Source organism: Ceratotherium simum, chromosome 4 (genome assembly GCF_057802395.1).
Source record: "Ceratotherium simum simum isolate JZ-2026a chromosome 4, ASM5780239v1, whole genome shotgun sequence".
In the NCBI taxonomy this organism is placed as follows: domain Eukaryota; kingdom Metazoa; phylum Chordata; class Mammalia; order Perissodactyla; family Rhinocerotidae; genus Ceratotherium; species Ceratotherium simum.
In genome coordinates this window covers 36610783-36627945 of record NC_141903.1, presented here as the reverse complement: position 1 = coordinate 36627945, position 17163 = coordinate 36610783, and the positions used below count along the sequence as shown (strand labels likewise).

The 17163-nt window shown below is 32.8% G+C and overlaps 1 protein-coding gene across 14 annotated transcripts in view; it reads left to right on the top strand.

Moving 5' to 3' along the window:
* MATR3 (matrin 3) overlaps nt 1–17163 on the top strand; it is a 48599-nt gene that overhangs the window by 23083 nt on the left and 8353 nt on the right. For 7 of the 14 annotated variants that reach the window (XM_087429720.1, XM_087429718.1, XM_087429722.1 and 4 more), the window contains 9 exons: nt 5753–6841; nt 11874–11935; nt 13068–13109; nt 13395–13507; nt 13763–13815; nt 14282–14407; nt 15092–15217; nt 15388–15555; nt 16506–16637. In XM_087429720.1, coding sequence (XP_087285846.1) covers nt 5930–6841; nt 11874–11935; nt 13068–13109; nt 13395–13507; nt 13763–13815; nt 14282–14407; nt 15092–15217; nt 15388–15555; nt 16506–16637 — 1734 coding nt within the window. In that variant the 5' untranslated portion in view covers nt 5753–5929. Of the gene's footprint in view, nt 1–1260; nt 1335–5752; nt 6842–11873; nt 11936–13067; nt 13110–13394; nt 13508–13762; nt 13816–14281; nt 14408–15091; nt 15218–15387; nt 15556–16505; nt 16638–17163 lie in introns of all 14 variants that reach the window. The other 7 variants (XM_087429719.1, XM_087429717.1, XM_087429714.1 and 4 more) reach the window with 5 other exon arrangements.

The following is a 17163-nucleotide window of genomic DNA, read 5'->3' as shown; positions in this document are numbered from 1 at the left end:
GGGCCGGCCCAAAATGACCATTCTAATAAGGTGTTGGCATATGGAAGAAAATAGGTTTCGAGAAATAGGATGCAACTGATATATGAAAGGCATTGAAAACCATAGTGTGGACCTCATGTGGTAAATAGTAGAGAGTAGTATGTTTTTGAGCAGGAGAGTGTAAAATAATGAGTGATGTTTAGGAGGCTTATATTGGAAGCTGTGAGCGTGGATGCAAGGAGGCCAGCTGAAGGGCAAGAGGACTGAGGATCTCTGGTAATGTTATGGCAGAGGAAATGGAGAGGTAAGGACTGTGTTCTGAAAGATGAGAAGGTAATTTAAAGGTAGATAGGCAATAGAGAATGAGGAAGGAAGAGGCTTAATTTGTCCCCTTTCACTAGAATCCCCTTCTCTTTTTCAATCTTATTTATCTAGGTTACTACCAGTCTTTAAATCTGATCTTTTAAAGCTGACTTCTAGTTCATTAACAAAGTTTAAATTTGAATTCAACTTTGTTTAGAAATGGATGGGACGTTAAAGTTGGTATATGAAATAGGGAGTACCATGCAAGTGAAAGGTTTATATAAGCTCTTTATTGGTATGTCTCTGGTTCAGTCTTTCTTTCTCTAAACTTTATTTCCTCATTGGTTGAGAGGATCAGATTACATAAAAGTAGATGGTGACTGAGGTGCTTACCATGTGCCAGACAGCATTCTAAGTGTTTTATGTGGATTAATTTTTTAAATCTTTACAGCCTTAATGAAATAGGTATTATTTTTATTACCTTTTTATGTATGAGGAAACAAACACAGAGATGCTACCTCAGTTGTCCAAGGTCACACAGCTATTTTATAGTAGAACCAGGATTCGAATCAAGGTATTTGGGCTCCAAAAATCTCAGTACGTATATACCAAATCAAAGAGTTGTACAAATGTTTGTGGAAGCCAAGAGAATAGACCATAAAGTGAGTGGAGGGGAAAATCTTAAGGGTGCAGAATGGCACCTTGAGGAAAGCCACTAATTTTGCTTTTAAGTAGAGAAGAGAGTTAGCCGAGTTAGTATCATAGGTCAAATCGAGTCAAAATTATCAGGTAAATGGAATAACTTTCCATACCATAGTATGGGTTTACTTAATCAGTTTCTTGTATTGCTTTAATCTGAAGATATTTAATGTCTACTTGAACGGCACTAGGAAAAATTTCTAAATCTAGGAAGAAGAAAAATATTCAAGTCTGAATAGGAATCCCTTCTACTGATTAACATGAGGTTTTCTATCTTAGCAGCTGAAGGCACTCCGCAACACACTTTTACCATTATCCTGAGGATCAAGATGTGGGCTAGATATTGAATCCAGGTCTGTAAAATGATTAAGAGCAAGTTTTAAAGCACTTAAAAATATTAATGCTTGTTTTTTTGCCTTCCTGGCACTGCATTTTATAAATGTTTTTATCTTTCCTATTGTGTGATGAGGCACATATTGCTTTATATAAAACTGAAATTAATAGAGCTGGGACTTCATTTCCTAAGAGGTTTACTGTTTAAATTAATTAGTAGTTTACTTTTAACAAAAACTTAAGTCACTCAAAAGTATGCCATATTGACATGAGATTATGGTACTGAAGAGCACGGATTCAAGTATAAGGTTTTAAAGCCCTATATGAAAAATTGAATATTTCCTCAGATATTATAATCATTTTTAAAAATCAAACCTTTAAATGAAGTACAAGTTATAAAATATAAGAAGATATAGTGATGTAAATTAACATTAAAATGAAAATTTTATAACACTTTAAAATGGAAACCGTTGATAAATTATTTGTAAAACCATTATAAAATTAATAAGTGAGAGAATTTTAAATAAGGAATAGTTAACCTAACCCTGTTCTTTAATAGGAAATGAGTCAGGTTGTTGATTTGAAAGTTCTGACCACAGGAATCAGTGCTTTTGTGTGATCGATGGCAAAAATTAAGCAGCTCCCTTTACAAATGATGCTTCTTTGAAATTACTAATAGTGAACTGTTCCTGCCATCTATTGATGACATCGTTAGGACATTTTTTACTGTGTTGGTATGGTTGGTTGCTACCTTGTAAACATCTTGGGCATATTTTCACATGAATACGTTAATAAATCACAGGAGTGTTTGACCTTGATAGAACATTTGGAAAATCTGAAAATTGCTTGCACCCTTTTAAGTTTTTAATTCAGAATGGGAAAATTCTATAAGGAACTATCATTTTCTAGTTGTTGCTTTTAAGTTTTTATGTGAGATCGTTTTCTAGCTGATGCTTGTAAGTTTTTATGTGAGATTATAGGGTTAAAATAATGTCAATGTGAAAATATTTTCTCCTGAGTATCTCTACAAGCTTTTATGATTATAAGTCTTAAATTTAGCTGTTTTTTTAAGAAGTGGTTATTTTACACAGTTGAAAACGTAACTAAAGATCCATATGGTAGTAGATCCTTATGGTGGTAGTAAATACCTTTAAAACAGCATTTTTAAATTTTGAGTTGAGAAGCTGAAGATTTTTTCTATAGTATCTTTTAAAGAACTGGAGTCCACGTATGCTTATTTTAGTAATCCTACTAAATAATCCTCTGTAAGAGTGAATAATAGGACTAAGAGATAATCTTTATTTTTCATAGGAGGAAATCTAGATATGGAACAACCATTTGCTTCTGTTCTCAGTAAACTTTCTGGGTGTGTTAAGCATAGTTGTTACCTGAAATATTTTAGTATTCCGCTTCTTTTAATAGAAGAAAATAAATTGAATAAAGAATATCAGCTATTCGTGGAATGAAGGGGTTGAATATTGTTATCTGAAACTTATTTCTTGACCATACATATAGATAATATTTATTCAGATGTTGAATGTGAAGCTAACATTTTTAGTGGCACTTATGATTATGTCATGAACTAGGTTTAAGTTCCAGGTTAATTATAGAATTGTCGATAAAAATGAGTTTTAAACTTGTTTAAGAATTCGAATATCAGCTTGTAGTAAATAGCATTTGTGAACGGATAGTGTTAGTCGTTCTTTTTTTTAACGTTTCCTGATTTGGGAGTGGGGGTAATTTCTTTCTTGGAAGTGACAGGTTCTGCATTGATGGGCATTTAGAATTTATTGGATGAAGATTTTAAATGGGTAAATTAGATTTTGACATGACATTCTAGATTAGTTATCTCAAAGGAACTATTTTCAAACTTTGTTAACCTCTAGTATAATGTACTATGAAAAGGCAATTTTATAGTTTTGGGGAAAAATACAATAAAAGAAGCTAATCTTTAAAAATCTTTAGTAATTTAGTAAACATCTCAGTATTGTACTAAACTTTAATAGGCAGTAGGTCTCACTTAAATGAGCCTTTTAAAATGACTTGTTCGTCTTACGTTCACCATTGGCCAAAGATACTTAAGGAACTGTTTTCGTAAATGCTTTCAACAGTGCTGTCATGTCTGATTTCTCTCAATTTCTTTGTTCTAATAAAAAATTTTTAAGAATTTCGTTTATTTGTTTCAATCAAAAATCTGGCTTAAGTTCCCTTTCAGCAATATTACTCTCGTGTCCTTGTGTGGAGCTGCATTTTAAGTTGAAACTCTGAGTCTCAAAAATATTAAGGTTTTTCTTACAAAATTACAAGTTGTCATGGGATTTACATTGTTTGTCTTGCCCTTTTTTCTAAGTTTTTCTGACATCCATTTTCTGTTTTGTCTTAAGGTTATCATCTTTTACCTTTACTTCTCTTAAGCTTTCATTTTTGCAGATCCACCATTTTCATATACACTACAAAGAAAAGCAGTTTAGATCTCTGTAATACAAGAATCATTTGCTTAAAATATGATCAATTAAAATTTTTTACATATGATCATAATACTATTTGTGTGATTTCCCTGAGGGAAAAGAATAGTTCTTTCAAAAGACCAGCTTTTCAGTAATAACAAAGTTTTGGCTATAACATGATGGGCAAAGCTGCAATTAATAATAATCTTGATACTTTGAAATTCTGATTTTGAAAAACCCTTTGAAGGTTTTGATATTTTAAAATAAAGTATACATGAATATTCAGAGGGTCCTACCAGTGTTCACACAGTATTTCAACTGCCATTCTTTATGGCATTTATAAGACATGTTAAAGAAACTTTCATCCAACGAAGTCACTTACTCTTGTCTTTATTTTATTAATCTTATCTTAAAGCCGAAGTAGTTTACATAGTGGATCTCATCTAGAACTAGTTTCTCTGGTGTCCTTTCCCAAATTCATCCTTCTTGGTATGCAAAAACATCTTCTGTAATTTCAGTCACCCCTGATAGCATTTCTGTGTCTTTTTAACTTTGTTACATCTTTTTGTGAAATCTAACTTGCCTGTAACTTTTTTTTATACTTCCTCTGCCACTGTATTCGTCCAGTGTTTCCTTGCTTTAATCCATCATTGATGGAATTGGTCCCATAATAGACTTGTAACCATTGACTACTGCCTGGTTTTTACTGTAATAAAGTTTAACATATTGGACTACCAGTGCTTAGATGTGTGGGTAATCAGACGTATAAAAACTTAACTGAGTAATGCCTCCTAATAGAATTCTGTAGCAAACGATTTAAGACTTAACCTCTGTATGTAGTTGTGATTATAAAATTGTTTCATCAAGGACATTCGTTACATACATCATTTAAGTGATATTTTATGAGAATCATATGTTGTAAATGCTTTGCAAATTCTTATGTAACAATTTCTGAGGTAAAATAATGACTTAAGAAAGAAAATGAAAATTATTTCATCCAGAAACACATCTTGTGGGATCGTTTTCAGAATTTAAATTTCCCAGGTGATTGGGCTATTCTTGTGAAAAGTACAGAAATCTGTGTAAACAAGATCTAGTTTTTCATTTTTACCTGTTTTGAGCTCTACGGGTGCTGTAGCCCTGAGCATTAAGTGAGTGTTGATGGATGCTAATTTGGGGAGTTTCACTTCTTTAAATCACCTGTACTTCCTGTACCTGGGTTTGTTCTTGGGAGATCGCCTTTTTCTGTACTGACCATACTTAGTTCTCCTTAGACCTTATAAGATTAGAAATGAAATAAGCACTGCCTGATATAGGGTGGACAGTAAGAAGGCAGTTAGTTATATGGCTTAAATTTGTGCAGAAATCCTTAAACTGTAGGAAGTCACTTGTTTTTCTTCACATCTGTCTTCAACTCAAATTGATTTTGCTGCATAAAGATCTCAACTACTGTGTTTGGTCTTAGATCTTATACTAGGTACTTGACACCTAAGCTTCATTTACTTGTGATTTTACTTGGTTCTTTCTGATAGTGATAATAGGTCTCATTTTCTAAAGCAGAATGCAACTGATTCATCTTTGACCTGTTGACCTTGATTTTTTGTTTGTTTTTAGTCTTCTCCTGGAACTTAAGCATCATACTATAGGGTGTATTTTTATTCTTCTAAAAGAAGAGACCCATCTATATTTTTGTTGAAATTTTGATGTACTCAGACATCTAACCCTTCAGTTGAAGTGTTTTTAAATTCAGTATGAAATTCCCTTTAGTAGTTAAACTTTAGCATGAAAGACTACTTTTTATATATCTATATGCAGGCTCTGCATACATCTGGAATCTGTTTAAGATATGTAATAAATTTCTTGTAAGTTTGAGATCTTAAATGGTTTTTTTTTTTAATCAACGTGATGCATAAGGTTTTTTTTTTTTTTTTTCTTAAAAAACGGCATCTACTTAAAGGGATTTATGACTAAAATTGCTTATTTTTCTACAGAGTTGTCTGCTGTTTCTCAGCTTGAAGAAGATTCTACAGTCCTTATTGATCCTTTTTCTTGGCGTTACCATTTTTTGAAGCAAAGTTAACCTAGTTTACTAGTTTGAGCTTTCTTTTTGGCCATCTTTAAAAAAATTTTTTTTTTAATCTATAAACTAGACACGAGATAGTTCTACAATGTCCAAGTCATTCCAGCAGTCATCTCTCGGTAGGGACTCGCAGGGTCATGGGCGTGACCTGTCTGCAGCAGGAATAGGCCTTCTTGCTGCTGCTACCCAGTCTTTAAGTATGCCAGCATCTCTTGGAAGGATGAACCAGGGTACTGCACGCCTTGCTAGTTTAATGAATCTTGGAATGAGTTCTTCATTGAATCAACAAGGAGCTCATAGTGCACTGTCTTCTGCTAGTACTTCTTCCCATAATTTGCAGTCTATATTTAACATTGGAAGTAGAGGTCCACTCCCTTTGTCTTCTCAACACCGTGGAGATGCAGACCAGGCCAGTAACATTTTGGCCAGCTTTGGTCTGTCTGCTAGAGACTTAGATGAACTGAGTCGTTATCCAGAGGACAAGATTACTCCTGAGAATTTGCCCCAAATCCTTCTACAGCTTAAAAGGAGGAGAACTGAAGAAGGCCCTACATTGAGTTATGGTAGAGATGGCAGATCTGCTACACGGGAGCCACCATACAGAGTACCTAGGGATGATTGGGAAGAAAAAAGGCACTTTAGAAGAGATAGTTTTGATGATCGTGGTCCTAGTCTCAACCCAGTGCTTGATTATGACCATGGAAGTCGTTCTCAAGAATCTGGTTATTATGACAGAATGGATTATGAAGATGACAGATTAAGAGATGGAGAAAGGTGTAGGGATGATTCTTTTTTTGGTGAGACCTCGCATAACTATCATAAATTTGACAGTGAGTATGAGAGAATGGGACGTGGTCCTGGCCCCTTACAAGAGAGATCTCTCTTTGAGAAAAAGAGGGGCGCTCCTCCAAGTAGCAATATTGAAGACTTCCATGGACTCTTACCGAAGGGTTATCCCCATCTGTGCTCTATATGTGATTTGCCAGTTCATTCTAATAAGGTGAGTTAATGCAACAGATACTTCTAATTTCTTTTACATTGCAGTGCCTATTCTGTATTTACTTATATCTTTTACTCTAATTCTCATGACAGTCTGATGACACTGAGTTGATCAAGAGTTTTTTATACTTTTGAGAATACTTTATTTGGAAGGTAATTGTTTTTGAGCATTTTAAACCAGGGCTTTACATTAATACAATCTGCCTAGATTACTTCTGGCCACAAAACTGTCATCCACTGGGATTATCTTGTTGGTTTTTGGCATCAATATATTCTTCTTAATCATATATTTAAGCAGGTTTTTTGTCTGCTTTGTTGAATTGTTTTAAGTATATATATATTTTTTGAAGTCAATGTGCTCTGCCATTCAGGATGCTAGATTTCAGCTCTCCATCTGTCTTGATTGCTGATTTGTATGTAGTAAAGATGTATTCTTGAACAATTCTCTTTTTTTCCTTATCTGTGGCTACAGGGAAAGAGTTAATGTAGAGCCCTGGTGTTTCGGTATGTTTCATATTTTAGATTAGTTCATTCTTCCTTTTTTAATTTCCCTTTAACACAGACTCTCATACTATGACTGCAATTTTTCATCATTTTTTTTCTCCTTTTCCACAACTTTCTTAAACATACTTCAGAACTCACTTTTTATTATCCCATATTGCATCTATCCCTTTAGAGACTTGGAAAAATCAACTACTGCAGTATCCTGCTCTGTGTTCCTTGTAAGCATATTCTTTTTCTGACTTAGACTTCTGGTGTAGTCATTTGAGAAAAAAAAAAAATCTAATTCTCCTTTGCTTTAATTATCACATCTGGCAAAATGGGAACTTTTTCAAAATGCCCTTTTAAATATGTTGTCCTTTCTCTTTCAACATTTTCGATGTTACTCATTCTCACTGATTTTTTTTCAATATACAGTGCAGTTGACTTAAAGTCAACATTATAGCACTCCACTAGCTTGATGTATAATCTGTGACTGTCCATTTTTCCTGATGTGCTGTATAGTTATTCTACTTAACTGGAACATTTGCTGCCATGAAATTGATTTGATGGTTACTGTTACAGGGTTTTTTCTTTACAGTAACATCTAGAAAGGTCATTTTCTTTTCACATCTGTCCCTTTAAATGCATTTTTTTTTAGTGAGTATTGATTTTTGAGTACACTAAGTCATATAGATCATTAGAGATTTTGTTTTTAATCTTCTTTTTAAAAGTATTACCATTCACTCCCTTATCTGTGTTTGGATCTCAGTGTTTTTTGTCTCAGATAATTAAGAGAAGAACCTTTATATTTGAATTTACAAAGTACTTTGAAAAAGTCTTTAAAAAATAATTCTTAGCTAAATATGTATGTATTTCTTGTAATACAAAAATCTTCTGAATTAATATATAGTTTAAGTATACAGACAAGGAATATTTTAATTTTTAATCCATACCAAAATAAATTAACATCAAATAAGTTCATAGATTAATTTTCATTTAAGACAGAAGCACAAACTCATAAAAATTAGAAAATTTTATTTGGTAGGGGTTTTTGGTGTTGTCTTTTTTCAAATTTGTTGGATATACTAGGTATATCATGGAATTTAGTTTTTGTTCAGTACTGAACTTCAAGTTTTAGGTCTGGTGTGAGTTGATTTAATGAAAAGGTCCATTAAACTTGGGTAACTCAAATTTTTTTCTATTACTTCTTGTCTTTTTGCAGAAATGGCAATGTGACCAATGTTCTCAGAGAGGATCTCTAAATTCCAAAGAAAATAGCTAGTTTATAGTGTCTCAAATGAAAGTGATTGTAAGGGACTTAAAATCTTTGCTGCTAGAGTCTTCATAAATCAAAAGCTGTTGTTGGAAGTCGCCTTATCCTGACTTTGAGCAGCAATTTAATCTTGCTGCTTACACATAAAAAAACAGTTCAGTAAAGGAACACAAAAGGAAACCACGAGAGGACTTTAATCAGAGAAAAGTTTCTATTTTTGTATATGAGTATTCTTTTCTCTCTAAATCTTGCTACCTTCTAGTTCCTGAACAGTAATGTTAATAAATAACGATAGTCAGTGGATCTGAATTAACAAAAGAATAGTTTAAGAATATTTGATGAAACTTTAGATTCAAAAGTAAGATACCCTACCTAGTGCCAGAGAGACTTTTAACCTGTAAAAATGCTTAGGGCCCCAGCTAACTTCGGTATTCTGTCACAATATGGGAACATTTAAGAATTATTTTAGAGGCCTTTTGTTTTGATTGATTGATTTACAAAATTTATGGTGTTTGTAAATTGGACCAATTTTAAGAAGTTTAAGCACTTGGAAGCTCTTAATATATTCTGGTTTCCTTAACATAGCTATGTTTTCTGAGTATCTGCGTTATTGAAAAAATAATTAAATATTCACTTTTAGCAGTAGTCCTTTTTCATATTATAGCTGATAACAGAATCAGTGACTTTAGAGAAAATTCCTGTGGTGAAAGTAGACAATGAAAATTTTTTAAACATTTAATCCTGCTCTCTGGTATTGCTGCATAACTTGGAAAATCTGTTCTTTTTATTTAGTCATAATGTTAAATAGCCTACATGATCAAAATCTCTTCTTAACATGAAATAAGAAACTTTTAGGTGAAAAACATGGTCTAATTTGTCATCATTATTTTTGGTATTTTAAATGACTTTTAGTGACGGTGTTGCTTTTAATTCTTTTTAGGTCATTTTAGAACGTCAAGTTGCTTTTCTAAACAACCTTAAACTTCCCTCAAATTCCTTTGACTTAAAGCAAACTCCCACTACAGCCCTTTCGTTGTCTTATCGCTTAAGTTCCTGTTTTTCTTTTAGTATTATTCTAGAAGCCCTTAAGTTATTCTTTATTCTGCCATTCCAGAAGTGCTTGTCCAAATTATCTTTTCTTTATATAATTTAGGTATCTCAAAGACATCAAGGTGAATGTGGTTTTCCTAAAGAACTTCTGAATTCAAAAAGTGAATTCTTAATCTTTATTTATCTGACGTGAGGGTTACCTCAATGTAGAATCCAAATGCAGGTTTTTTTAAAACCCTTTTGACTGTTATCCTCACCTTAAACCAGACAGTAAAAAAAGATCAAGTGTAGTAGTGCAGATAGTAATGTGTGGGCTTGGGAGGTACATAACTGATTCTTTGATCTTGGCCTTGCTTCTAGTACTTTGAAAGACCAGCCACACTTTAACCGTAAGTTTGAACCTTTAAAGAGCGTGGGGGATTAGATACAAACAATTGTCGTTCAACTAGAGACCCTTTCCATCTCCTATGAATTATAAGCATGGCTAGTAGGGTTACTTTTATTCTTCTCCCAACACACTGCTTCTCAAGGATATTTTAAATAAAATCTGAATGTTTTTAGTTCCAAAAATCCTAAGGTATTTGTTTACTCCTCCTCCTGAATTTTGTGTGTACCTATGGTGCCTCTTGCTTACAGCCATTTTAAAAGTGACCTCCAACAAGCCAGTGGTCTGTTACTTTGCAAGTACAAACTTTTTATGTCTCAAATATCTGGTTGTAGAGCCAGCTGGAGAGATCTCTTCAAGTTCCTTAGCTATTAGCCATTATTTTTAAAAGACAATCGAGCTTTAAGAGATAGCTCCCCAAGTTCTGAGAAGTACCATTCTGTTTGGATGTGTTGCATCTTAGTTCTTGCACAGGATTTTAGTTAATTCTATTAGGGTGTAGGAATGTATGTAAACTGTTGTAGTGTAAATCAGTTTTTTAAAATTAGGATCCCGTTTTTATAGCATTCAGAAGCTTTTCATTTTATAGCATTCAGAAGCTTTTCAAGAAAGTATCTCTTGTAATTTGGTTTCTTATTTTAGTTTAGCTCTAAGTGAGACCCCTTTTAAAAACATTGCCTGAACATGTTTTCTATGCCAAATATAATTATATCAGGTAGTGTGGGTATTACAAAAGTTGCCTCATTTTGTGAGAATTTGTGAAACAATACTTGTAAAGCAGGAATTGTAAAACAAGGTAACCTTATAAGCAGTGTAATAATAGTTTACATTTTCTTGAGCACTTCTTATGTGCCTATGCCTAGCAGTGTTCTGATAAGCGGGTTATCTTTATTAATTCATTAACTTTTCACAAAACCCTAGGAGAATATTGAATCACAGTGAATTTAAATAACTTGTACCAAGGATTCACGTGGAGTAAGTGGCACCTTGGGAATGGAACCTAGGCCTTCTGGCAGCAGAGCCTACTTTTCCTAACTCCTCTTTCATATGTTGCCTAAAATGTTAATCATTTATACGTGAATTTTTAACTAAAGAAAGGAAAATTTGAAAAAAATAGGAAGAAAGTTAATCCCTTCAAATTTAAAATAACCACAAAAGAGCAAATACTGATAGAATGTAATGTTTTCCTCCCTAAAATTTGGAAACAGGCATTCCTGAAATTTGCTTCTTTATTTTTGGGAAATATATTAGGAGCTTAGTTTTTTTGGTAAATGGGGAGCATTTTTTAGAAAAGTCATTCCTGTTGAATCATCTTAGCTTTTTATGGCTGTAGTACACTGGGAACATACCTCAAAACCTGGATGAAATTAAAGATTTTTAACTAATTGTTCACATTTACAGCATATATTTTCTAGGAAAGTAGATAAGATATAAACATGAATATTTTATCATATTTAGAGTTCTATAAAAGAGCAATTCTAATAATATGACATGAATAATTCAGTTTGGTCCACAGCAGAAATTAACATGTCTAGCTGATCTCAAGGTCAGTTACTATTCTTGATCTTTATTAACTCTGTATCTTTTCCCTGTCAGGTCTATTAATATGTTAACCAAGTTATCCAGTTTTTCCAAGAATGTGCATGGCGTATTTGAGGGCAGGATCAAGCTACAAGGATTCAGAGAAATGGTTTTAAATTAATTCAGTGTGATTGGTGAATGGGCAAGTGTTTGTACAGCCTATGATAATTGCATCTAGATAAATATTCTAGAGTTTGAATGGTTCGAATGAAAATATTATAGCTTTATTTTTGTTAATTCTACTAATTTACTTTGCTGCAGGAGTGGAGTCAACATATCAATGGAGCAAGTCACAGTCGTCGATGCCAGCTGCTTCTTGAAATGTAGGAGTTTGAAATACCTTTAAAGCATCCTTATAGTGAATCAGAAAACAGCCATTGATTGCTTTTGGGAGTTCATTTACTTGTAATATCCACATTGTTATTACTGCATAGTTGATACTATCCAGGCAATACTAATTACAAACAAAATGTTTATATGGCATGTTACAGTGGTAGTGGTACTTTATTTACTGTTAATTCTAGGATAAATAAACATTGGCTCTTTATGTAAATTGAAAGAATTTTTAGTAGACTTAAAGATAGCCTTTGATATGTAGAATAGATTCTTAAGAGCATTTTCAATAACTGTAATACATGCTCTAAAAACATAAAAGATACAGAAAGGGGGAGGGTCATTAGAAGTTAGTTGTCAAGCAAAATTCTTCAGGATGTATTTTTTGCTTTTGAGATACTCTGAGTTTAAGCTGCTAGAATGAATTGACTTCCTAAAGAATCTCCCTGCCCAAGCAGCACACAGTACCCATTGTTCATTGGAGTGGCAATTTTCACACATGTCTATCTCTGTTGGGGCTGTTCCTTCTTTCTAGTGCCGCAAGTCACCTCTGCTTTTGGTATTTAATATTGGAGAAGGAAAATCTGTGGTCAGTTCTTGTTTCCCTATATAACCCACATTGCCAGTTCCTCGTGCAGCACTTTTCCTCCTTATGACTTAACAAATACAGAAAAAAAAATTTAATTAAAACACAGTCATGTGCTACAAAAGGACATTTTGGTCAATGACAGACCACATACACAACAGTGGTCCTGTAAGATTAGTACCATATAGCCTAGGCATGTGGTAGGCCATACTGTATAGGTTTGTGTAAGCACACTCGATGATGTTTGCACAATGACACATTTCTTAGAATGTATCCCTGTCGTTAAGCAACACGTGACAGTACATTTACTTTTCAAGCAATACAGAACAAGTTTATTCAATACATTTGAATTAATTTGAAGTTCTGAAATTTTTCTTTGGAAATATCTATATGACATGTTTTAAATTGTAATATTTCTAACACTTAGACTCTCATATAACTTTACTAATAAATAATCTCTATTTTAAAGGCCAAACAAGGCTACTTTGTGAAAAGGACGGTTTTATTTTAAAGTTAATTTTCTGGTCTTTTTAAAGCTACCCAGAATGGAATCCTGACAATGATACAGGACACACAATGTAAGTTAAAATTTTTAAGCTATTGTTTGTAAAGGAAATCAGTGTAAGGAATTCAGGTTAAACTCTCAACATTTCATTAAAAAAATTTTTTTCTGAGTTTCTTTATTGAATATGAAAGAATTTTTAGAAACTATGTAGTAAATTTTATTTTATTGACATTATAGATTTTTCCCTAGTTGCTTCGCACATAAATGTCCCCAAAGGGGTGTTTTAACAATAAATGTTAATTATTTCTGATGGACCTGTTTATCAGATGTTTTATATTTTATGTCTTCACATTACTAGGGGTGATCCATTCATGTTGCAGCAGTCTACAAACCCAGCACCAGGAATTTTGGGACCTCCACCTCCCTCATTTCATCTTGGGGGACCAGCAGTTGGACCAAGAGGAAATCTGGGTGATTATAAAATTCATGTTACCTTTCCCTAAGAGCTTTTACCATAAGCATTAAATGAAGTGATTATAGGCAAAAGAAGGCTCGTTGAAATGTTATTCAAAAATAACATTGCATGAAAAGACATGGTATGGTACTCATGATATTTTTAATACCCTTTCATTTGTGTTTGAAAGATGTCCATTTTTCAATTAAAATAGCCTATTATAGCAAGTGTATTTATTACAAGCCTGAAAAAAATACTTTTTCTCCCATAAGGTGCTGGAAATGGGAACCTGCAAGGACCAAGACACATGCAGAAAGGCAGAGTGGTCAGTAATGTAGCTCTTGCTTTTACTATATTTGCTGTTTGGAGGAATGTGATTTGACTGAAATCCTTGCTAATTGAATCTGTGTCACAACTCCTTATTATAGGACTGCTGTTGTTTGAAATCCGTCAGGCTCTTATATGACCATGATAAGAGCTAAAACTTTGTTATATGCCCATAGGCTGGAGATCTCACCTTGATACAGCCTTAAGAACTTTGCTCTCCAGTTATGTACACAGTATTTAATTTAAAAATCAGTGCAGAGACTGTTTTCTGAAACTTTTGAGATTTACCCCAGTGACATTTGATTTCCTCTGTAGTTTTTAAATTCTCTAGAATATTTATGAGTTGTTATTTTAAATACTTAATCTTTTCTGGTTAACTATAGACTATAAAAGTTCTAATGCATAACCTGTTTCATATTGCTTTTAAAGAGACTTATTGACATGATTTTTTCCCTAACGGATAGGAAACTAGCCGAGTTGTTCACATCATGGATTTTCAGCGAGGGAAAAACTTGAGATATCAACTGTTACAGCTGGTGGAACCATTTGGAGTCATTTCGAATCATCTGATTCTAAATAAAATTAATGAGGTATGAGTTGAAATAAAATATATAAATATATATATATAATAAACTAAAATATTTCCTAAAGGAATTTATGATTTTGTGTTAGAAAAAGAACTAAATGTAATCTTACATCATCAATATGGAATGTAATAGAGGAAAAAGCCAATAGTTGGAGTATGTGAATAATAAATTCTAGTACAGTTGGCCATCCCTGTCTGTAACATATGAAAGGCCGACTGTAGTCATTGTACTGTGCCATTTTATATAAGGAACTTGAACATTCTCGGATTTCGATATCTGAGGGGAATTCCTTGAACCAGTCTCCCTTTGGATGCCAAGGGACAACTGTACTAATGGATTATTAGTAACTTTATAAATTGTGATCCTTAAACAGTAAAATTGTCATTATTATTTAACTGCTTTAAGGGCTGTAAAAGGATAATTCTTTGGGAAGCCATTTGAAACTTAAAACTAAAATGGTACCAATCATTATTTCAAATCCAGTAAGCATAGTAAATATTTTTAGTAGCATAAAGATGATAAAATCTGAGATGACCTTTAATAAAATAGCAAATTAACAATGTTAGTTTTTTGTTCTGCTTTTAGAGTCTTAAAAATGCTTTCTAATTAATGATTAAATACGTAAATATATCTAGGAAGACTTTGGACTTTTTTTTTTTTTTTAGTAATTTTTTTATGCAATTTCAGGCATTTATTGAAATGGCAACCACGGAAGATGCTCAGGCTGCAGTGGATTATTATACAACCACACCAGCATTAGTATTTGGCAAGCCAGTGAGAGTTCATTTATCCCAGAAGTATAAAAGAATAAAGGTAATACCTGTTTTTTCCAGACTTCTATTCACCAACCATTTAATACATCATTTTAATATTTAACATTAGCTATTTAAAATTGTTACTAACTAGAATAATATTAACTATTAATAATTATAGCGTACCTACCGACATTTGACTCGCACGTTTTTCTATTTATTAAATTAAAGAAACCTGAAGGGAAGCCAGACCAGAAGTTTGATCAAAAGCAAGAACTTGGACGTGTGATACATCTCAGCAATTTACCTCATTCTGGCTATTCTGACAGTGCTGTCCTCAAGCTTGCTGAGCCGTATGGGAAAATAAAGAATTACATACTGATGAGGATGAAAAGTCAGGTAGTAGACATGTAGAGGTTTTGAAAAAAATTATTTCTCAAAGGCTTGAAGATTTTTGTGTATATCCTCAGTTTTAGTGAAAAAAGCAGGGGGAATCATTTTATCATCTTATAGATAAATTTTCTTAGCCAAACAATGATAAATAGTGATTTTCTAAGTCACAGTAGGTGCTTAAGGTATAAAGCATTAAATACTGAAAAGGATCAAGTGGAAAGTAAAGATCTCTTCTCTTGCCCAGATTAGTAACTCTACTTGTTTCCAGAATTTGCTCCCACAATTCTTCCTGTGTGAATATAGGTATACTTGTTTTTTCTTGCTTCCACTAGGATTATATTGTACTGTTGCTTTCCACTTTATACATGGTTCCATTGGTAAACTCGAACAAATTTGACTTCCTGAGTTGATGGATATTTAGAGTTGCTAGTTTTTCTGGCTTATACCATTGGTGCTGCTGTGGACTTGGCAGCCTGTGAAATTTTGCATATTTGTATGCAATTGAGGGATAAAATTTCAAAATGGAATTTTGGATCTTGATAATCGCTTTCTTCATTTTGATATTGTCAAATTGCTCTTCAAAAAATAGTACCAATTTATAATCACACCAGCATTGTCCAGGAGTGCTTTATTTTTTTCTTGTTAACTCTTTTGTAACAGCATTCTGAGTTTGTATCCTTCCTGACTTTTATTTTTTTATTGATTTTTCTTTTTCTTACAATATTTTGAGTGATATCTTCTAAGCTTATTTTTTTTGCAGAAACACTGCATATAGGTGGTTTAATACTTGCTACTTTGTAAATCTGACAGGTTGTCCTTATTTTATTGAGTGACTTTTCACTCTTAGCAGTGTCTCGGTGTTAAAGATTAAATTTTCCTAACAAGTGGATAGAAAAAATAATAAGCACCAGAGTTCTGTACAATTCTTTGAAAAATAATATTCTATTTCTTTTAAGGCCTTTATTGAGATGGAGACCAGAGAAGATGCAATGGCAATGGTTGACCACTGTTTGAAAAAGGCGCTTTGGTTTCAGGGGAGATGTGTGAAAGTTGATCTGTCTGAAAAATATAAAAAATTGGTACTGAGGGTATGTAGTACGTAATTCATCCTCATTATAAAGTTTGTTTTCACACCACAAATATATATTATATATAATAAATATATATTATATAAAATATATATTTTTATAAATGTTATATTTATATACTTATAAATTTATAAAATTTATTATATAATTATAAATATTATATATTATAAATATTTTTACATGCTAAGAATATAGGATTTGGTTATTGAAAGACAGCAACCTTTTCTCTTGTTCTGGTCATCTTCAGTAGCAGTAGTTTTTTAACTGGTATTCTGTAAGAAGTGCCTTTATTGCTTTTATCTATTGTATTTAAGTTTTATTTGAACAGAGTTCTGCTACCAAAATGTTTACAGTCATGGGTCACTTATGATGCGGTTACATTCTGAGAAATTTACCTTTAGGCAATTTCTTTGTTGTGCGAACATCATATAGAGTGTACTGAAGGGGAACAAAATTTGCCAACCCAAAATGTGTCTCTTTAACATGGGGATTATTTTAGGCTGATTGTTTTTGAGAAACAAAAGAC